General features: G+C 41.0%; 1 protein-coding gene across 6 annotated transcripts in view; it reads right to left on the bottom strand.

Annotated features, from left to right (window-relative positions):
• Positions 1 to 23,291, bottom strand: part of Itsn2 (intersectin 2) — a 121,528-nt gene that overhangs the window by 21,989 nt on the left and 76,248 nt on the right. For 5 of the 6 annotated variants that reach the window (XM_057787848.1, XM_057787841.1, XM_057787832.1 and 2 more), the window contains 6 exons: positions 22,262 to 22,326; positions 20,453 to 20,619; positions 17,376 to 17,421; positions 17,174 to 17,295; positions 15,493 to 15,589; positions 14,909 to 15,100 (listed from right to left, as the gene is read on the bottom strand). In XM_057787848.1, the coding sequence (XP_057643831.1) occupies positions 14,909 to 15,100; positions 15,493 to 15,589; positions 17,174 to 17,295; positions 17,376 to 17,421; positions 20,453 to 20,619; positions 22,262 to 22,326 (689 nt within the window). Of the gene's footprint in view, positions 1 to 8,883; positions 12,000 to 14,908; positions 15,101 to 15,492; positions 15,590 to 17,173; positions 17,296 to 17,375; positions 17,422 to 20,452; positions 20,620 to 22,261; positions 22,327 to 23,291 lie in introns of those variants that run through there. The other variant, XM_057787872.1, reaches the window with a different exon arrangement.

Here is a 23,291-nt window from a genome sequence, read left to right as displayed (position 1 = left end):
ACACAGAGTGACAATGAGGTGGCCAGAGCACACTACATAGAACACAGAGTGACAATGACAAGGCCAGAGCACACTACATAGATGCTGAGGCAGGGAGGACAAAAGAGCTGGCAGGCAGCATTGAGGTCACAACAGCGATCTCTTTCAGGGATTGCATCACTAATGTTATAGCTGGAGTCATCCCTAGGCTGTGTGTGGCAGCCCACTGCTGTAACCCCAGCATTCAGAAGACTAAAGCAGGAACACAGGGAAGGAGCGGTCAGCCTGGGCTATACAGTGTGCTTTAGGCTAGTTTGAAACTGCAAAACCTTATTTTGGAAAACCAGAATCAATCAAATAAACTAACAAAACAAAATACAACAAATCCCAAAGGATCTGCATAAGAGGCTGTCAGCAAACCACCTAGACAACACAATGATACTGTGTTTATCTGCAACAAACAGAAAAGCCTCAACGTATGAAATAAAAAGATGGAACCTTTCTTAAAATAAATACACCTCCTTTCAAAAAATGAGAGAAAAAGAAAAGCAACTACAATGTCAGTAGTGAAGTTGACACTTTTCCATGAAAATTATCAAATGAGCAGTTTGAATAGTTAACAAGTGTGATAAATGAACACATATAAGAGAATACACATTTCAACAAAAATCTGTGTTTATGGGGAACATTTGCTGAGCGTAGCAGGGAGTATAAGGATTTAACCCTAGTTTGAATTGTTTCCTTTTAAATTTATTTCTGAGGCTGGAGAGATGGCTCAGGAGTCCAAAGCACTTGCTGCTCTTTCAGAGAGCCTGAGTTGAGTTCCTAGCATCCACACTGGGCTGCTCACACTGCCAGCAGCTCCAGGAGACCCAGTGGTCTCTCCAACCTCCACAGGCCTGCACTCACAGACACATGCTCCCCGTCCCACACAATCCGGACAATGAAAAACCATTGCAATTCTGAGTATGATGTGATGTGCGCACTGTAGCATGTCTGTGGGCAGAGGACAATTCTGTGGGGCCATTCTCTTCTTCCACTTTTATGTGGCCCCAGAGGTCAAACTTAGGTCAGGCTTGTGTGGCAAGTGCCTGCCTTGTCATTGATCCATCTCTCCAGCCCTTCAAATTTTATTGTAATTGTGTATGCATGTGCTTGATGTTTGTACGTGGGGGCATGTGCCATGGTGAGTGTGTATGTATGTGCATGATGTTTGTGAGTGGGCACATGTGCCATGGTGAGTGTGTATGTATGTGCATGATGTTTGTGAGTGGGCACATGTGCCATGGTGAGTGTGTGTATGTATGTGCATGATGTTTGTGAGTGGGCACATGTGCCATGGTGAGTGTGTATGTATGTGCATGATGTTTGTGAGTGGGCACATGTGCCATGGTGCTTATGTGGAGGATGGAGGACAGCTTTGTGTATTTGGTTTCTTTCTTTTGGATTCAGGTTGACAGGACTGTGCTGTGTGTGCCTTTACCCGCTGAGCCACTTTACTGTCTTCAAACGTCTTTGCTTAGGAGAAGAAGCTTCCTGGTGCTCCAGATAGTTTTCCTTCAGTAGCAGGGACCCATTTAACCTGATCCACTACCACCTCTTGTGATTACTGCCTTTTCTGTTTTGATTTTCAGGTTCTGGAGATCCACCCGTGGCCAGGCAAAAGTCCCACGCCAGGCCATAGCCTGTTCTGTTTCCTCTCATCAGCTTCTCTCCTCATGTCCTCTTACCTTCTTGGCCGGCCTTCCTAGGTTTCTCCTCCTCCTTCCTCCACAGCCATCCAGACTCCTAATGGTGAGAGTCCTGTTTCAGGCCTAGAGACTCTTCTCTGTGAGCTCAGAGACTTGGTTAAGCACATGTCCGCCTGACGGCTCTCACATTTATACTCTGCCTCAAATTCTTATTTTTGCCTATGTAGACTCTCCCTTATCAACAGAACAGCAAAAGCCATCTTCTTACCATCACTGCCAAACTCTCCTCCTCATCACCTTCTAACTCAATGCCAGTACCATTTCTCCCCAGCTCACGACGCATCTTCCGATGCAGACCTTCCTTCTGACCCTCCATATTCAATCCACCTGCTGGCTCTAACATCAAACACATCCATAACTTGACCCATTGGCACCACATCCTCCATATGGATCCAAGCCACGATCTTATGCTTGGGTCATTGTGCAAGTTGCTAAAGGACCTCCTTGCTTCTAGTCCCTTCTGTTCACTTTAATCTAACAGGTAATCCTGTTGAGACACATCAGATCATGTCCTTCCTTTGGTAAAACCCTCTAACAAGGTTTTCTTTTGCCACACAAAAGCCAAAGTTATAAGACAGCCCCAAAGAATCTTAACTAGCACTCCATCTCCTTGGCCACCCTGGCCTCATTTCCCCTTCTTGCTATTCCCTTTGTCCCAGGCCCACTGGCCACCACCCTGTTCCCTGAGCATCACGAGGACACCCCAATAGCATCCCCCTCTGATATGCTGCCCCTCATCCTGGAATGGTCTGTTCCCCAGATATTCCCCATGCCCTTCAAGTCTTTCCCTGTATTAGCAATCTGGACACGTTTGAAGGTCCTGTTCACAACGAAATGCCTTCACACCCCAACCAGCACTCCCTCTACCCTACCTACGTTATTTTGCTGAGATACAGCACACTTGATTAACCTCATTTGTTCACATTCCCATCCTCAACTGGAGGCAGGCATTAGTTTTGTCCATTTTCTAATCTACTCTATCCACAGTGCGTGACACACGAGTAGGTTTTCTTTAAGGATTGGTAAATTTGAGAGGAGATCTACCCTGACCTACAGGTCACAAAAAGTGATGAAAATTTCCTTGTAGGCCCCGATGGACAGGGAGGATGGACAGAGGAGAAATAACAGATCAAAGTTCTTGGACGGACAGAGTGAGCTGGACTACAGGCCCTCACAGTGTGGGCAGATGTGGAGACACACTAGGAACCAGGGCTGATGAAAACTCTGCCCCACTGCCATGGTTGTGAACCACTGTTCTAAATCCCTGGGCAAACAAGAAGCCAAAGAGAGACGCTTAGGCGAGAGATGAGAAGGTCTGGGAAGATCCCAAAAGGCGGAGGACAAAGGACAGGCTGTGCTGGCTGATACAGGCTGCTTGTTCAGATTAGGTCCTAAATGCCAGAAAACTCCTCACCCGTTCTGAGGAGAGCAAGGCCACTGAACAATGCCATTCTCTGTGAGCCCCGCTCTGCTAACCACTCTGAGTATTGAATGTAGTTGTCAGCTGTACTGTGTGGGAGCTCTGTGAAGAGACGAGCTCCCAACAGTAAACCCAGAAGATTAAACTGCAACTCTCTGCAGATTGCCTTGATGCCCAACTCTTATCAGTACTCTAGAAAACGGCTATTTTATAAAGCAATATTTTTTTTATCTACTTGGTAAATACATATTAAGAACAATGTACCAAGTAGTATATTTCCACCATAAAGTGATAGGTGAATATATATTTTTTGGAATTTAAATAATTCTTTATCAAGTTTTTATTTATTTGCTGGTAATTCTGGGGATCAAACCATCAGCTTCATGCATGTTAGGGAAGTGCCCTTTAAAAACAATTTAAAAGTTCTTTCTTCTTATTTTTTTCAGAGACATAGGCTAGCTGTGCTGTCTGATTCTTCTGCCTTACCTCCCAAGTGCTCTGACTAAAGGCATATGCCATGTACTCCACCAGCTTGGGCACCTGTGTATTTTTCTGAAGCCTACTGAGTTGTACATCAAGCCATAGGTTGGTTATTTAACTGTATTGAAATGTTTTAGAACATAAGAAAGCTACCACATAATAAGAGCATTCTAGAATGTCCCCAAAGCAAGCTTGTTGATATGTGCAAAGGGATATGTTTATCAATTTAATTTCATTTCTTAACCTGCTGTGAAAGATCATAAGCCTAAGACAAAGAGAACTTTTTTCTCTGTGTGTAATTACATGTGTGGCTTGTGAATGCATGTTCACATGTATGGCTGCACGTATGTGTGTGTGTGAGGAAGTATGGGGGCCAGAGGTTGCCCACTTACTGAGGTGGAGCCTTTGCTGAACCTGGTGCCTGCAGATTTTAGTTTAGCAAGCCAGATGGATCTAGGGAAATCCCTGTCTCTGCCTCCTGAGTGCTTGGATGGCAGTTCTTACGTGGTGCTGGGGATCTGATCTGTGGTCCTCACACCCGTACATCTCCACAAAGAGGAGGACACTGCTCTGTCCTTGGTAGTTACTTCCGGCTAGGGTCTATGTGCTTCCTACCCAAACAGACTGAAGTGATATGCTCTTTAGATTCAGATTTCAGGCAAGAGAATGGGCTCCTTCCTTGCACCTAATCCAGAAGTTTCAATTCTAACAATATGTAACCTACCTCTGACTAATGTAGTGAACCTTCTTGAATAGAGGACAGAGATTCTGTAGTTGGGCGGCAGAGAAGGACTTCAGAGCTACCAGGTTTCTTAACGTTGGAAGGAAAGGCAATGGCAAGCAGTGTCTACACGGCACTCACTGGGTATCAGGGGTAGACTATACACCTGACCTGGTGTGACCCTGAACTGATTCTGGAGGAAAAAGGACTTAGAATAAATACTGTGAATATCAAACATCCCTAGGCACTGCAAACAAAACCAACATGACCTTTACTTCCCTTGAACCCTGTGTGTCTTGGTGACATAGTCGGCCCTTTATGTACCCTCTACCCTGGCACACAATTAGAACCTTGTAGTTACTTGCTGCAGCACTTTGCACCAGTACTCAGTCACCCAGCACTGCCCGTGGGCAGAGGGCTTCATAAACCTATCCTTCCTCAGCATCACAAGCTGCCTACACATCTCTCACCCCCCCATGGAATACTCTTACAGTTCTGTTTCCAGTGTCCACTATCCCGTGACTGGAGAGCACCTACACTGCTGGGTCTAGGAGACACTTGTTCTTCAGTATCTGTGGCTGACAGATAAGCACTGGCGGCACTCAGGTCCCAGGGGCAGGCTCTTCCAGGGCCAACCAGGATTCCCCCAAAGCTGTTCTTTTCACCACCTCATCTCATCTCACCTCGCCTCGGATTAACTGGTGATTGCTCTACGTTTCTGGTTTGGAGGAATAGTAAGCCCTGGTTAAGGAAAAGCAGGAACATGAATTCCAGAGTCAGGATGGATTTGAGCTTCTATCTGTCAACCCCAAATGCCAGGTTAACTGTGTGCTGCACAGAACATGTTCAACACGTCAGCTATTGTTTCTAGAACTGACTATGCGGTGAACTAATGCTTCCCGAATGCTGAACGTGTGATGTGGCTCTCATCCTCAGTGACAGACAGGTGTGGACTCCCAGGGCAGCTTCATTATCCTTTGAAGTGAACACTGAGTGATGGGTGCCTTTTGACAACAGCATGACGTCTTGTAAGAACATTTCATGATTCCTTGTTCTTGTTTAAGGCAAAAAAAAAAAAAAAGTGGTTCAAAAATTAATTTTGAAGTTGATGTGGAGAGGTGAGACTTAGCATAGCCAACCACAGTACGGAAGAAGACAAGAGACTTGGCACTGACCTGCAGGATCCAAGACAGCGTGGTACAAGCAAGAGAACAGACAGATGAACTGACCATGAGACCCAAGAAAACCCAGAAATCGACCCAGGAAACAGCTAACTGATCTTTGCCAGAGGAGCACAGGGCAATAACAGAGAACTTAATCTCAATAGATGGCTCTGGAACATGTGACAGCTACAGGTGTGAGACAGACTACAGACAGGCCTGTTCCTCATCAGAGTTAACCCAGAACACACCATGCTCAAGTCCCAAATGTGAGCCACAAAAGGTCCAAGTCTCAGGAGAGAGAAAACCTACATGACCCTGGGTTCCAAAATGACATAATATATGACACAAAAGGCATAATCCACAAAAATTAATAAACTGGACCTCACTAAAATTTAATTTTTTTGTTTTATAAAAGACAGGGTTAAGAGAAAAAAGACAAGTCACAAACTGGGAAAAATATTTATAAAACCTACATCAGACACAGGATTGTAATTCAAAGTGTACAACTAACTCAACAATAGATAAAAACACCTGATTTAAAGAATGGGCCATAAGGCTGGGCAGTGGCAGCACAGGCCTTTAATCCCAGCACTCAGGATTCAGAGGCAGGTGGCTCTCTGTGAGTTCAAGGTCAGCCTGATCTACAAAGCGACTTCCAGGACAGCCAGAGCTACATTGAGATACCATAGGCCTTAACACTTGACCAAAGAGAGGTTATAGCCAGGACATGATAGCACACCTTTAATCCTGGCAATTGGGAACTCTGTGAGTTCAAGGCCAGCCAGGGCTACTTAGTGAGATCCTGCCTTGAAAAAGGATGCTGTATGCCATCTATCTTCAGGGAAATGCATATTAAAACAAGATACCAACACACACATTAGCTTGGCCAGAAGTCACAACATAATAGCAAATGCTGGCACAACAAAAGCTCGTTCATTGCTGGCGGGAGCGATGCATAGCAGTGTGACTTTGGAACAGTGTGGTTGTTACAAGACAACATGCTACATGATCTGGAAACCGAAAACACGGCATAGCCACACAATACAATTTTAACTTGGCTATAAAAAGGAAAAATGCATCAATACATACTACAACATAGATGTTATACGAAGTAAGCCAGTCACAAAACAAACAACAACAAAAAAACCCATGTTTGCCCAGAACAGGCAAACAGATGAAGACAGAAAGTGGTTTAGTGGTTTCCTGGGGCTAGGGACTGTGTAGGTGGTATGTCCAGAATGTGTGTGTGTGCGCGTGTGCGCGCACACACGTGTAGTTTCAGGAAGGTAGGAGAGAGACAATTTGAAAGTTTTTTTCTCCTGAGGTGATGAAAGTATTTTCTAATTAATTATAGCAATGTCTGCATGACTGTAACCACACTAAACCACTGAGCTGTGCACTGTACAGGCATGTATGAATTACACCTCAGATGGCAATTCTGTGCAGCTTTCTCTTTTTGGATGCTATTGCTACAGGCTCTAGCTGTCTTCTTCCATCCTTGCCTCTTCTCTGTATTTTTCCTCTCTTTACTGGCACGAGCAATGTGTCCCACCAGACCTCACAGCTCTAAAGGCAGTGGACGCATCAGCATGGGATTCACAGCATGGACTCAGAAGCCAGATCACTAAGACACTAAGCAAACTTGTCCCTTTTTTGTTTTCCCATCTGTAAAAATGAAAGAATGAGTTACTTTGTTCATGGATTTTTTTTTTTTTTTTTTTTTTTTTTTTTTTTTTTTTTTTTTTTTTTTTTTTACCAGTACCGCAATGGCCCAGGCAGAATTCCTGTCTAATAGAACCTGCTGCCTGCCATGGGACCTCTCACTACTCAGTCCTTAGCTGAGGATCTCATATAAGTCTGAGCCTCTCTCTAGGGAGTCTCAACTACTTCTGGTGTTCTGGTGCTGCCCAGTCCATAGTGGTGCCCATTCCCAGCCGATGCCTATCCACTGCTGGGCATCTAGATTGTATCTTTTGTATCTGGACAGCCCATAGGTGCTTTGTAGTAAAACCAAACCAACCCAACTCACCTTCCTTCCCCCAACTCTGGATCCACACATGGCACAGGTACCCTGTTATTCTGCCACTCGGCACACAAATTTGGGACTAGCTGACAGTCTCCTCTCCTCTCATACACGGCACACAAATTTGGGACTAGCCGACAGTCTCCTCTCCCATTTCATCAGTGCCTAACTTCTACCAATTTCCCCTCAGAGCTTTTACACATTTTCTTCACCTCTGCTGAATACCAGAATCTGGAAAACATCCCCATGCTCAGCTACGCCAGGACTCAGAAGTTCTTTAGAGCATGTTTTGTCATCCCACAGAGTCAACCTAGAGAGTTGTTGTAGCCGACCATCTCCAGAGCCTCTACTCTCACGGCTGGCCTCACAGTCCCACCCCTGCAACGCCGAGTGCTTGTGACCACACCTGCCTCCAGTCAGGCTTACTCCTACTTATCTCAAGGGTCTGCCAGCGGCTGCCTCCACCTAGCAAGTCTTCCCTGCCCACCATTCTAAGGTCCAGTAGGTATTTCTCCTCTTCTCTCCTCGAAATGCAGGGGAAAAAAATCTGCCACTGTGCTCAGACTCTTAAATTGTGTGCTTCTGCCTCACCCCATGATAGTGCCATGCTATGACATTCTCACTCTCATTTACTATCACCTGCACCTGGTATTCTGCTTGACCTCATGCAAATAAATACTCTACACATATTAGCAGGACAGCTTTGCAGAGAAAGGATTTGGAAAAGATGGTGTTTATGCTAAATTACATTTGGATACATTATTTTTACTTTCACCAACTTGGTTACCAAATGTAGTTCTCTGCTATAGAGGTCCAGTACATGAGAAACTGCTGAAGTTTCTTTATCGGCCTCCTATTTACACTAAAATGTCTCCTAAGATTCTTTCAATAGTTTAAAAAAATTGTGGGAAATAAACTAAATAAAATATTCTGCCAGGTATGGTGACGCATGCCTTTAATCCCAGCACTTGGGAGGTAGAGGCAAGTGAACCTCTATGAGTTCGAGGCCAGCCTGGTTTATAAAGTGAGTTCCAAGACAGCCAGGGATATACAGAGAATCCCTGTCTCAAAAAAAGAAAAGAGAAAAAAAAAAATAAAAAATATTCCTATTATCCTTGATTATACTATCTTATTTCTCTATGTAAGAGCATAACAAAATAAAAATATCTTTTGCTTTTGAGATATGTATGATTATCTCAAATTATATAAATCTTGACCATTGATCTGTACCCTGAGATTAAATTAAGAGAAAAGAGGAATTCCAAAGACATTAAATCACACTTATATCTAAGCAATTAAAATAAGCTTTAAAAGGATACTTCAAAAGAAATACACAATACAAGTAATGGAGTTTGTGTTCTTTTAATAAACACACTTGCATAGTTATATTACAATTGTGTAAAAATAAAAACAGATTATTTCATGCCAAGCGTGCCCAGCATTTGCACAATCTCAATACCTTTAATACTATAGTTTTCAAGACACACAAAATAAAAATTTAAGGCAAATACATCACTTTGCAACAATTTAATAATTTATTACATTACAGTAGCGTCACAGCAGCATGTAAGAATGCCACCCTCGGCAAAGGGTCTCAGTGCTCCCAGCAGCTATTTACAGGGATTCGTAACTTGGTAAACCCATTCTAAGAGAACTTGGCAGATAAAGCTTTGGCCTGGACTTCATTTCTTTCTTGCATTTCCTTACCCCCATCTCTTTCTTTTGAGCTCTAGCTCCATATTGTATTTTAAAACAGTTACCGTTTTAAGTGTTGCATTATTTCAAAATAGTCAAAGATTCAGAGAAAATATATAATCGATAGGATAATTTTTAGTTTTCGATTTTCTAAAATAACAGTTTTGGCTGTAGCCTTTCCCCCCTCGCACTGCTGTCAAGTTCAAGCACATATTTTAGAAGTGCCTGCCACACGGTGTGACCGTAACCAGGCATTTCCTGCAAGTTCCAACTGATTGGTTCCATTGTGTTCCAATTTTAAATTATGCCTCCAATAAGCTCTTTCCTTTTAAGCAACAGAAAGCTGCCTTACAGCAAATCAGGAAGAGAGCAAATACATGACTGATAAGGTATTGCAACAGACTGCATGCACTTATAAGAGCGATTTAAATGATTATATGTCATACAATTTCCTTCCTTACAGCTTCCAATCAAACACATGACAATATACCCACCCAGGTAGTATCTGGTTAACACAGTAAATTTATTTTCTACACTGACATTTACTTTGAATGATGGGCCAGTGTGTGACTTAATTCACAGGTATCTGATGAACATATTATTTTCAGATTGATCATAGATGCTGAGTTTAACCTAAGTGCCATTTCTAGTAGTCTACTCTTAGTGATGGAGAAATCAAGTGATTTGACCTATAAAAATACTTTTGGAAAGATTTATCAGTATAGTAGAAAGCCCAAAATAAAAAATACAACAGAAAAAGAACTTTATGGAATAATGCAAATAATTAGCAGCGCTTGAATTTCTGACCTTGGCTTATACAGCAGCTGTCCACACTGAATTCAAGAATGTAAAGACAGACTGTTGAGGAGATAAAAAGCAAGTTCGGGTAATCTATATACTGTGGAAAAGTCAGTTTGGAATCAGTCTTTGCACTGTTTCTTAGTGACTGCAGGCAATTCTCTTACCCATCTATATATGGATACTATTGCTTTCCTATGAATGTCATTTAAAATTATGATGGCAAATGCTAAAATGGAGGTGGTTTAAGAACTTTAGCAGAAATCCCCATCCCTGGGAGCACACATACATATCTCCCAACATTGCAATAGTGTGAAGTTTTCCAAACCAGATATTGGAGCTTTGTAAAGTTGTAACTAAACTGTTGGTTCTTTCATGATTTAGGTAATGTACAATTGCAATAATTCATTCATAATATATAGGCACATTAACATAAATATTGCACAAAATATGCCTTTAAATGAAAGTGAGAGGTATAAAAGCATGTTTCATTTTCTCAGAGAACTCTATGAGGAATAAGACTCTGTGATTGTATATACATTTATCTGACATTTCTCAAACAGTAAATTGCACTGCAATTTGTAAACATTTTAAAATGCATAAACTGCTCATTGATTTTCAAATACGGTTTAATACTGTATTAAAATTCTTTTTCATTTCAGCTAAGTGATCCCATACATACTAGTTTGTAATAATGTCTGTTTTGTTAGAGTGCTTTCCATTCAAGGAAAGAGGTAAAATCCTACGTCAAAAGAGCCAGTGTGGGAGAAGAATATTAGCCAGGAAAGTATGGATAGCAACATCAATATGCTAGTCTCAAAGAAGCCTCATGGGCATAGAGGAATGCCAGCTCTCACGTGCCCTTACCATTATGGGTCCTTGGCTAGAGCTTTCAAGCCTGCTCCAGGTCTGGCACAACCTCTTCAAGGATTCCTTATGATTTTTACTAAATGCATTATGAATGCCAACAGTGTCATTTTCTATACTAGGGTAAGTAGTCACCTGACTACAAGAGATAATGTAAATTCTACTTTAGAATATATTACAGATATAAGTGCTCTAAACTAGGGGAAGTTTCTCACCCACAGTCAATGATGTACACTTTCCATTCTTGAAAGCAATCGATGTTTATGTCATCAATAAAGCAGTAACTGTGCTGGAGCACAGATCTGCAACCGAGAGCACCTGAGACCCTGAAGGAGCTGCCCGAGTTCTCCACTCATCCTTGGGCAGTGGAGACAAACCAGACATACACTGCTCTGCACACAATGGCCAGAGCACACCACTTTCATCTTCTGTGGGACAAGGGAAGTTCCTCCAATGTTATTGCTCCTATTCAGATTACACAGAAACATACAAAAGGCTATTTCCATTCTTGGCTTTCAAACAAACCTGACTATTGGTACTTAGAATGGCATATTAGAAAGTAATAAAAATGATTATTTGAGCGCAAATCACAGATTGAGCCAATTATGGGCTCTTGTGATTAGGATTATATCAAATATAATAGCAGAACATAATCAAACATCACCTGAATCCCATAATGAATATACAATTTGCAACAGCATTGGAAAAGCATGGCAGCCCATTCCAAACCAGACAGAACAGTTTGTGCAAATAGTGGGTCTTTGTGTGTTTGCACTCCCACCATGTAAGGGCAAACTGAATATGCATGCTAACGACCTACAATTGCCAAATTACAAAAGGAAGAAAAATGCTAAAGGATGCCAGAGTGAACAGCAGGGAAAGCCACACAAAGACCCACTATCCTTGAAATTGTTACAAATAAATTTTAACTGTAAATTAGAAACACAAATAAATAATCACAAGTGGCTCTAACATTCAAGCGAAGTAAACGAATTGTGTAGGAGATATTTGATCAGGGCTGCCTGCCCTGCCTCCACGCTAGAGTCAAACTTGGATAGTGGGTCTCTGGGGTGCTTTCACAACTGGAAGACAACATTGGGTCCTAAAAAAAGAAAATGAGGAATAAAATGAACATAATGTAAATTAGATGGGTGAGAAAAAATCTAATAGTCACATGCAACATCAACTAAATAAATTTGAACCACAAAAATCCTCATCCTTAAAAAGTCCCAATTGTATAGCAAAATGAAAATAGTGTTTATAAGGGCAAGAGAAACACAAACGATAGTCTGCAGTTTAACCAGCACTAATGCCTCAAGGACTCTTAATAACTGGTTCACTTCTCAATGTCTAAGTAGCTATAGTAAAGTTCTCAGATGAATTTGTGACTATAAGCATGGTGTTTTCTAGAACATATCCTATGGAAACTGTAGGCTTATGCCAACTTACGTTTGGTGAACTTTCATAGCTACCAATACAAGGAATCCTGGTCATTTCTGAACAGCAATTTTGGTTCTTCAGTTGCTAATAAACAGCTATTTTGAGCAAACCTAACAGACATGCTGCTGGTTCCTAGGTAGTTTAAAGAGCTGTTTTATGGAAAACAGACTTTTCAGAGGGTCTATTTGGAAACTGTCATGAGAGCTCTTTAATTTCATGATGGATGATGAACCTTTGCCATTCATTTAGGAAAGAAGCATTATTTTTAGATGTATTTAAATTACAAAACCCCAGATATCTTAGCCCAAATCAGGGTAGTAGATAAGCTACAGAGAATAACTTTATAACAAAGAGCACTTTGAAACTATTCTCTTTTTACCCAGTCCCTTGACAATCCTATTTCCTCATCTCTAAATAGGTAAGACGATCAAGAAAATAACTGGTACTCCCTTCCATCCCTATTTGCTTTTCTAGCAACTGTAACTCCTTCTCCTCTTGGTCCAGTCAAATGTCCTCTGAGAAGCCTTCTGCAGTGACATGCCTTCCTCCCCACAGGGACTCAGGGATCTTCCCAGGTATGTATTTGTATAAATATTCACTATGGCAAGCATTGCATTTATGTTACTGCTCCCAGCTGAAGTCCAAAGCTACTTAGAGCAAGTGTTGTCACTGACTTTTGGGATTCTCAGTATGTGGTGGGCAGCTATGAGATGAATACACTTCTTCTTCTGGGGTTTCTCTGTGGTTTAGGAGCCTGTCCTAGAACTAGCTCTTGTAGACCAGGCTGGCCTCAAACTCACAGAGATCTACCTGCCTCTGCCTCCCGGGTGCTGGGATTAAAGGTGTGCACTACCACTGCCCGGTTATGAATACATTTCTTGACTGAAGCAAACGACGATTTCATTTCTTTAAAATTGTGTAGACAATAATAAATGAAAGATTTCCCTCCTATTTGTTCAAAGATTATAGTTTCCTTATATTATTTCAAGGAGGGCATGAGGTCAGTTGCCTTGTGGAGCTGTGCTAACACAGTAGCCTGGTGTAGGAGGTCCTACTGTTTATGTATTGCTTTTAATGGTTAATCAAAAAAGAAATTGCTTGGCCTGATAGGGCAGAACTTAGGTAGGCAGAGAAGACAGAACTGAATTCTGGGAGGAAGAAAGCAGAGTCAGAGAGAGCCGCCATGGAGCTGTCAGGTCAGACATGCTGAATCTTTCCCAGTAAGCCACGACCTCATGGTGATATACAGATTATTAGAAATGGGTTAAATCAAGATGTGAGAGTTAGCCAATAAGAGGCTAGAGATAATTGGACAGGCAGTAATTTAATTAATACAGTTTCTGTGTGATTATTTTGGGTGTAAGCTAGTCGGGGAGCTGGGACAAACAAAGCCCCCCCCCCCCCCCCGCTCTCCTTGCAACAGCAGCCTCTTGCTACAAACGGCTGATTTTAAACTGGATTCCAGTTTATGACCCTTCTGAGTGCTGGGATGCTAGAAGTGTACCATGCCTGGCTTCAAAGTTACATGTGTCCTTGGTTAACCAATTCATGATTTCTGTATAATGTGTGTACAAAACAAATTTCAAATCCTGTTCTCTTAAGAATTAGAAACTTGGGACATGGATGAGGGGTGGAGTACCTGCCTACAGTTCATGAGGCTCTAGGTTCAATCAGCCCCCAATATCACCCCACTACTGCTACTACTACTGGAAGGAGGAGAGAGGGAGAGAGAAAGTAATAGAAGAGAGAGGGAGAGAAAGAGAGAATTTTATTTGAGCATGGTAGTACAGGCTTATAATCTAGGTACTCAGAATCAGAAACTGGAAGCAGGAGAATCAGGAATTCAAGATCATCCTCAGGCACAGAGCAAGTGTGAGACCAACCCCAGCTACATTAAGACCAGTATAGTTTAAAAGAAAAGTTCTCACAAGATAGGGTATTTTCCTAGGAGGTTTTTATATTTGAGGTAGATTTCTCTAGAGTAATGGCTTCCTTTCTTTTTCTTCCTCCCACCCGTTTCATTTGTATGTGTCTGGTGTAACTGAGAAACTGATCTTGATTCATACATATTTTGTGGCACGAGACAGTTCTTGAAAGAATCACCTAGTGAGAGTTTTGCAAGCATGTAAACTGGGTAGTATATAAACACATAAAAAATAAACGAGGGGATTCCAAACGAATGGCATGTATACACTAAAGGATACATTGTGGGATAGGGAAATTACAGTACCAGCTACTTTTCATCAATCTGAGAAAGAGCACCAGATGCTGTAAAGTGGTGGCGGTGGTAAAGGGGAGATAGATGCCATCACAGCAAAGAACCCACATGGGAAATTACACACTTTTATAAAGACAAAAACTAACATTAAAGTCTAAAACTAGCAGAAAGCATTTATGACAAAGCAGGACAACTTTTGAGCTTGTGAACTGTTACCTTTTGCTTTTTCTTATTCGAAATAGTAACTATATCTTGTGTGAGCACTAATATCTGATCTGGAATAGCAATGCATGCAATACGGCATATTAATGGTTTCATATCAGGTAAGAAGTAAGTAATTTGATGTTACTCACACTGTTGACTTGGGTCTGAGTCTGTTGTCATCTTAACATAGTTTGAAGGAAAGAGACCAGTCACCCCACTGATTTCTCCTTGCCACCAGTCAGGATCATCCTTGTTCATAACATTAATCAGCTGTCCCTTGGAGAAACTCAGCTCGTCTTCATTATTTGCTGCATAGTCATACATAGCGATCACCTGACACACTACAAAAAAAAGAAAAATAATAAATTAAGCTTTCCTGTAAGGATCAACCCTGTCCCTAGAGTTTAAATCATTACTAAATTCTAAAATCAGGCTAAAAATTTCCCTTACATGCTTTCTCCCTACATCTTCTTTCCCAGTCTCACAAAAACAAAAACTAAGCAACTGCAGGTACAAATCCAAGTGAACCACTTCATGTTAATATGACGGAACGACAATTTCACATGTCAAGGAGTAACAGAGTTCTGCAGGAAGACATTCCCAGAGGCCCGCTGCTCTGAAGCAAGGACAGGAAAGGCAAGTTTTCCGTGTCTTCAAAGAGCTAGCTAATCTAAGACATGCTGTGCTTTAACACAGTCTGTTAGACAAAATACAGGGTGACCCATTTTCTTACCAGCGTGAAAGGCAGGTGTAGTCCTCTCACTACTTGGACCCAGCAGCTTTACGTGGCTGGCAGGAAACCACCCCTTCTGTCGTTTTTTCCCTCTGGCCTATAAAATCAGCAAAAGAAACATGTAATTAAAATATGAAATTAAAAACAACCATTGAGCTACAATTTAAAACTAAAAAAACCTAGGATTTCTATAATGACAAGTTAACCTTGCCCATATACTGGCCTTTGCACTTGACTCCTCAAGACAGAATCTATATCATTACTGGCAAGTGTCTTAGTTTACCTGCAAGGCTTGGTAACACCAAATCTAGCACTGTGACTTATGGTGGGTGCTCCTTGTCACACTGTATCAGCTCACTCTGATGACAGGGCTGGAGTCATGTGTTCACCATATGAATAATCAATCATACCCATGTGAAAAAGATCCAGTTAAAAACACTAGGGCTCCCACAGGCTTCTCGGGCTGGCAATAACTCTGAGTTGTTACAGATTATTTCCAGGGAAAGGTCATGCGCCCCCTGCCCTGCTGGAGAGGGACACCTGTTCCACTTTAGGAACCCCTTGTTCTAACCTATAGGCTGATTTTAGTCTGTATTGTTTCATAATGACAAACAGTGAGGATAACAGCCTCAGGGAGTGCTAAGAATCCCTCTTATGAACTACCAAATTTGAGAGAAGTCTTGGGGACTAGTTATGGAACCCCTGAACTCACCATTGGCCTTTTAGATCAACATTAAACAACTGGAAGATTCACTACAGTGTGCATCTCAAAGCATTCTGAAAATGCCAGTCATGAAGTCTCTAGAGATCTTCCAATTAAGAGTTCTCTGGCTATTCTGCCCAAATAACAGTTTAAAGAGATCTTCCCAGAGCCTTGCAAGTTCAACTTAACTGTTAAGGGTATAGATCACTGAAAGTACATCCTGGAGCTTCATCAATAATCAAGAAGTCATTAAAGCATATCTGGAGGGTCATGTTTCCCATTTAGTCTGTTCAAAGTGAATCAGAAGGTGGCTATTGAGGGGCTGAGTCAAGAACGTATCAAATCTGCACATCTCTGTTTACTGCATGCCAGAACTAAGTTATGCCTCGCCTCCCATCATTTCCATCAAATGTAAACTTATATAAAAACATTATTTCTCTCATCATCTCTTAACCCTAACGTGCCTTTAGGTTAGCAAGGAAAATCAGATAAGAAAGAAAGCTTTTACTCTGTAAAAATACCTGTGCCAACTGTTAACATTTTTGGGAAAAACTATGTTCATCTATGTCTGTACTGTTTCCTTGCACTACTGTTTCCAAGGCCTAAGACTTAGGGGGTGAGGGCAACAGCTGTCCACTGGGGAGTATTTTTCTCAGCACACAGCTGGGTCTTTTCTTTTGAGGGATACAGCAAGGTCGGTGTCCCAGGCATAGATAAAGGTATGCTTTTTCCTTTAAGAGAAGGACCTATGGCCTAGTGAGTGGTGAACTGGAAAACAATTATGTTGTTAGAGAAAATTATTCTTTAAACTGTTATTTATAAGTCAAACTATGTTCAAAGCAGCAGAGACTCAGGGAAATATATGTAAATGCTGACTGATCACCTCTAAGTGTTATGACTCGGGGGTGACTTTTTTTTTTTTTTAACTGATTCTGTCTTTTTTATGAGCCTGCATTTTTACCTGGCAAAGAACATTACCTGTAGCTCTCCTTGCCACCACCCACTTGTGTTTTTCTTTAAGATTAATATTAACTGCCCTGGTGCAAGGCTGAGCTGCTCAGCACCGGAAGCGGCATATGCTGAAGTCACTTGCGCAATCTCTGAAAGGAGAAAACAGAAGTGTGGATCCAAGACTATGGCAGGCAAACACCAGTCAGTTTCAAGTCACTGTTCTACATACCAGGTTTTTTGTTTAATGTTCCAGATTTGCCAGCATTCCCAAAATTCTACAAGGAAAAATATATTTTAAAAATTATTATTTTCAGCAATCCAAACATGACAATCTAGGTTTACTAAGAATTAAAGATTTCTAATGCCCAAGATTCTTGTTTCTTTAAATGAAGACCAAAGTAACAATAAACGTTGTGTTAATCAAACACCTGAAGAATCCGACACTGACAAAGAGATCTGGTCTGCTGACAGAGTGTCTTATAAGCAGACACATGACAGAAAGAGTTCATTTCACATAACTTTCATGACATTAAACATGGCTGTCTGGAATATATTGGTTTGGCTTTGATCGCTGTGATGAAATACCATGACCAAAAGCAGCTTGTGGAGGACAGGGCTCATTTCAGCTTACACTTCCAGTAAGAGCCCATCTGAGGGATGTCAAGGCGGGAAACGGGAGAGCCTTGGAAGGTGCTGCTTCTCATAGTCTTCTCATCCTGCGCTCCTGTACCAGGACCCAGCCCAAGGGGGCCCCAACCCACAGTGACCTGCTCCCCAACCATTAATCAAGAAAATGCTCAAAAAGTTGGTCTAGGCTGATCTGACTGGGACATTTTCTCAATGGGGCTCCCTCTCTCAGATGACTGACTACTCAGCTCATGGGCTAGCCTATACATGAAGGGGTTTAGCATTGATGCTAAGTCTATAAACATGTATCCTGGGATATGTGGAGACATATATGAGTTTTGTTCTTATTTCCTATAAGGGAGCCTGATTCATCCACAGCTCTTGCTGAATAGTAGGCAACATTTATTTATTTATTATTATATTCTCCCTAAAATGACTGAATTTGATTTAAGAATAGGAAATTCCTATCATGGGCAGCAACTATAACTTCTGTTTGGCTTTAAAGGATAAGCTGGGGATAGAATGTAACTCAACAGTTGAGTGTCTGTCTGCTATTTAAGAGGTCCTTGGTTCAATCCCCAGTACTGCAAAATAACAAAAAGTAAACTGAACTGATCATATTTACTATTTTTAGCAGTCCAAGTAAAAGAGGGAGGAGTAAGGAGATTTTCTTCTCCATTAGCATACACAGCAGCAGTGAGGGTCTGAAATCAAACTAACATTTGTGAGTACACAGCAGGGCTTAACCACTGAGCCAGACCCATCCCCAATTTACCCTTGAAAGTTAAATACAAGTCACAGAACGTTTATTTCTAAATCAGATGAAGTCCTCTTAGAGAGAATACAGTCCTCAAAATCCACCCTTTCAACAATGTGACAAGACACTGTCATCTACTAGCATGCTGGGCTGCATACACAGTACACCACGCCACATTCACACACAGCACACCAACCACGCCACATTCACACACAGCACACCAACCATGCCACATTCACACACAGCACACCAACCACGCCACATTCACACACAGCACACCAACCACGCCACATTCACACACAGCACACCAACCACGCCACATTCACACACAGCACACCAACCACGCCACATTCACACACAGCACACCACCCCATTCATAGACAGGACACCAACCACGCCACATTTACACACAGCACACCACCATATTCACACACAGTACACCATCACACTCACACACAGCACACCTCCCCATTCACACACAGCACACCAACCATGCCACACTTAAACACAGCACATCACCCCATTCACACAATGCACACCATGCCACTGTGCTGCTCCTACCTATCATAAAGGTCGATTGCGCCTGCTAGACCTTTCTGAAAGGGATAATATTTACAGACGTTTGTCTTGCTATCATATAATAAAATGTGTCAATACAAGGAGCATCTGCATACCTCAGTGAGCTACTAAGTACCGGTGAATGATGGTATGATTTTTCACACAAGTAAAGGGTCTATTAACTATGCAAAACATTTTAATATAAAATTCAGCATTTTCTATTAAAATAAATAACTATTATGTTTATTTTAAAATTTAATATTTTATTCAACAAATAAAGGTATTTAATAAATTAATAATTTATATTTAATTATTAGAATAATAAATTTAAGGAAATAAGTTTTACAATTATTTATTTATTAGCATTAAATATTAATAAAAATTAAAAGGATTAGAATATAAAAGCATTCACTGACATGACTCTACTAGAGCTATAACTAATCTCTAACAATTCACCCTGCACCAGATTCTGATGTAGAAGAATTAGACTACTAGGAGACATCTGCAGATATTAAAATACTTTTAACCCTCATATCTGCATGGGGTCTTATGTTCTTCATATATTTCAACCAAAAGAGAATACCAAATGCACCGAAGCGGAGCTTAGTGACAGACACCTGTAATAGCTTCATTTGGGAGGTCCCACATACCTCCCAAGACTAGGAGTTCAAGGTCTCAGATTTGTAGCAAACATGAAGACAGCCTGAGTTATGTAAGATCCCATGTCTACCCCAATGATAAAAAGATTACTTTCAGTGTAAACCACATTGAATATAGAGACATATATGGGGTCTTTCCTCACTTACCATAAAAGCAACCATAAAAAGTTCACAGAGATAAAAATTATACCTCTCTTCTCATTAATAGTTTTCTTGAAAATTTGAGTTATTTTTTCACAAAAGTTTCTTATATTTTCAGATAATGAATTTAGTAATTTAAAATGAGTAAGTATTTAAACAATTTCAGCTTTAAGTTCTAATATGGTAAAGATCACTGAGGTCTGACTCACATACTTAACCCCTTTGAGGGGCCCCTGATCCTCTACAATAGCCGGAAGCAGCGGGAACTGCAGAATGTGCAGACTCCTGCCAGGTGGCTCTTCTAAGTTCTGCAGACTCTGGAGCCAGTTCTTAGTGTCGGTAACATTAGGCTGTTTTATTAATGGCTCATGCTCTACCTACTCTGTGAATCCTGTGCCCCTTATCTTCTAACTGGAACTCCAAAATAAAACCTATGTGATCAGAGCTCCTCTGAGCAGTTTCCTTGTGATGAAAGCAGCAAGACCACAACTGTAGCTCTCCATATTAGCGTGAACATCGATTGGTAACAACAGAATGCTTTTATTTTAACACAAACACCATTACCTCTTGATCTTTTGGTTTGACATAGTTGGAAGGGAAGATTCCAGTTCTCTCTCCAATACTTCCTGTCCACCACTCTCCATCTTTCTGGGTCACCAGTATTTCTTCACCTTCATTGAAAGTCAAATCTCCAGGCTCTACACTTGAGTATGGATAAAGTGCAATGTACTCTGTGGGAACAAGGAAAGGCAACAGTCTGGACTTTAAGACTACAGATGTAAAAAAGAAAGTGACCTTGACCCTTACAAACTTCAAACAACATCTTCAGGCAGAAAACAGAACCAAAGCAATAATTTAATAATTGTCTAGGTGAAGGCTAACAAACATCATGAAGTGCTTTACAGTTTTTCAATTGCTGTTATCTTGTTAAAGAAAAGAAAGACTATTGCTCAGGCTGTATGGACAGTGGGCTGTGCCACAACAAGACTAGCGATAGTCAATCTTCTGTTGTTCTGGTTGAGAAACTATCACTGTGTAGCTTGCCTTCACTGGCTTGGAATTCACAGAGATCACCTGACCCTGCTTTCCCAGAGCTGAAATTAAAGGTGTGCCCACTTTGTCTTTTTTTTTTTTTTGTAACAAAGAATTATTCCAAACTACAAACATATAGTATGTCTACAAATAATGGAACTGAGGCTTACTGGGAGTGCTACTTGGTGATAATGGAGTCAAAATGATCTCTTAAACCTTTCATGTAAAATATACCCTAATCTTTGTTCTTTAATTGTTCTGTACACAGTTACAAAAACATTAAGTTCTGCTACAAGGCTCCAGCTCCTAGCATACTGCTTGGCTCCAAGCAGATTCTAGATGAATCTCTGTTGCTGAATGACCTCATGGGATAGATAGGTCTGCAGTTTTATACTGTCTTTGATTCTCGTTCCTATGGTTACTACTACTTTGAAGAAACAACATCTGTGTTTTAGAAGTCTATTTATTTATTTAGGTTTTTTGAGACAAGATTTCTCTGTAGCTTTGGATCCTGTCCTGGAACTCACTCTGTAGACCAGGCTGGCCTCAAACTTAGAAATCCTCTGCCTCCCGAGTGCTGGGATTAAAGGTATGAGCCACCATTGCCTGGCTAGAAGTGTTTTTATTTTTCTATTTTTATGTATATTTGTCAACACAGAATCTGGTCTTTTATCAGAAACATACTTTGAAACGTACTTATTCTCACTCCCAGAGTCACTCTGCCTAGCTGGTTTACTACAACTACAAGGGTTACAAGGTCTAAGAAAAATCACAGTAAGGAAGAGCACCCAAGCTCTCCTACACTCCTCTCCACACTCAGTCTGCAGTGCAGATATGGAGCCAGCCTCTCTGGGGACCTCATTTCCTAAGTTGCAAGGTCATGGTTTGCTCATTTTCTTCAGTCTGTGAGAACCCCTTCCTCATTCTTTGCCACTGTGTTGGGATTAAAGGCACGCACCGTCACACTTGATTAGTTTTATTTACGTGTGTGTGTGTGGTTTCTACAGAAGCCAGAAAGGGCACCAGAGCTGTAGTTACAGGCAGTTGTGAGTAGTCCGATATGGGTGCTGAGAACTGAATGTAGGTCTTCTGCAAGATCAGCAAGCGCTCTTAAGCACTGACCCATCATCCCAGGCCCTGTGCTGAATTTCTGTAGGCCCAACTCTAAATATGCTAAGAATTTTCAGCCATATATTTTCTGTATCTTCAATATTCATATGACGTAAGGAGAAACAGGTTTTCTTAATTTCAAAAACATCAAAGAACTAGAAATGGAGAACAATGTATGTTCAAATAATAACTAAGCTAATTCCTGTTTAATACAAATTGCCCAGAGCTTACCTTCTCCAGCTGGATAGGCTGTGGAGGTAGGTTTCTTATTTACAGCCGCATATAAAGCTTCTGGCCTAGCAAATTAAATGGAGAAATAAGACAGATTCACACACGCAGAGGGCAGAAGCACAAGAAAGGTGAGCTTAAGACTTTAGCAGGGTTAGCAGAATCTAGGGTTCCCTCAACTAAACTGCCGTCTCTGTGCACACAGGAGTAGTCCTATATACCAAATCCTCCTAGACCAAGAACTGTCTAATTATAAACCACTACATTTAAGATAACTTCAATGAAATATAGCTTTTGCTCTATATGGAATTTAACAGACATCTGCACGCTAGTAAGTGGACAGTGTTTTGAGAAAGCACATACAGATAAACAAGGAAATATATGAATGTTATTATTTGATTAGAGTTTACTGCATCTTACAATATAAAAATAATATTTAAAAAATCTCATAATAGGCAAATAGTAATTTTCATGTTAATACAGGAGGCTGGTTTCAAAAGTTTGGAAGAACTATCATGTTCAAGGTCTAGATACCCAGGGGATACAGAGGACTCCCCAGGACCTGCAAGTGAATTATGGAGAGGCACAGAGGGAACATTACTAAACCTCACAATGGGACTGCCTTGCTTAATTCTAATGTCTCCATTGGTGCAGGCTTTGCTTGCTCTTTTTTGTGGTATGTGTTTTGTTTGTTTTGAGACAAGGTCTTCTATGTTGCCTATGCTGGTTTTTGAACTTGTAAGGTCAAGAAATCCTCCTGCTTCAACTTCCTAAGTTGCTGAACCTATAAGCATGTATACCCATGCCCAGCTTTGCTGCAGGCTTTTAAGTAACATGACTTATCTCTTAGAAAGGATCAGTAATTGAACAGAAATTTATGGGGGAAATGGCCTCTAAAACATTTAAACCTAATCTATTTTTTGCTTATGCTTTCTTCTCTGTAGTATGTTATAGAATAATACAATAATTGCTATAAAAGGTCTCTCTGTATTGTGACTTCTATACTTCATCTATCCAAAATTCCAGTCAACCT

The sequence above is a fragment of the Chionomys nivalis genome, chromosome 1 (assembly GCF_950005125.1).
Source record: "Chionomys nivalis chromosome 1, mChiNiv1.1, whole genome shotgun sequence".
NCBI classification, from domain to species: Eukaryota; Metazoa; Chordata; class Mammalia; order Rodentia; family Cricetidae; genus Chionomys; species Chionomys nivalis.
This window is presented reverse-complemented; position numbering and strand designations above follow the sequence as displayed.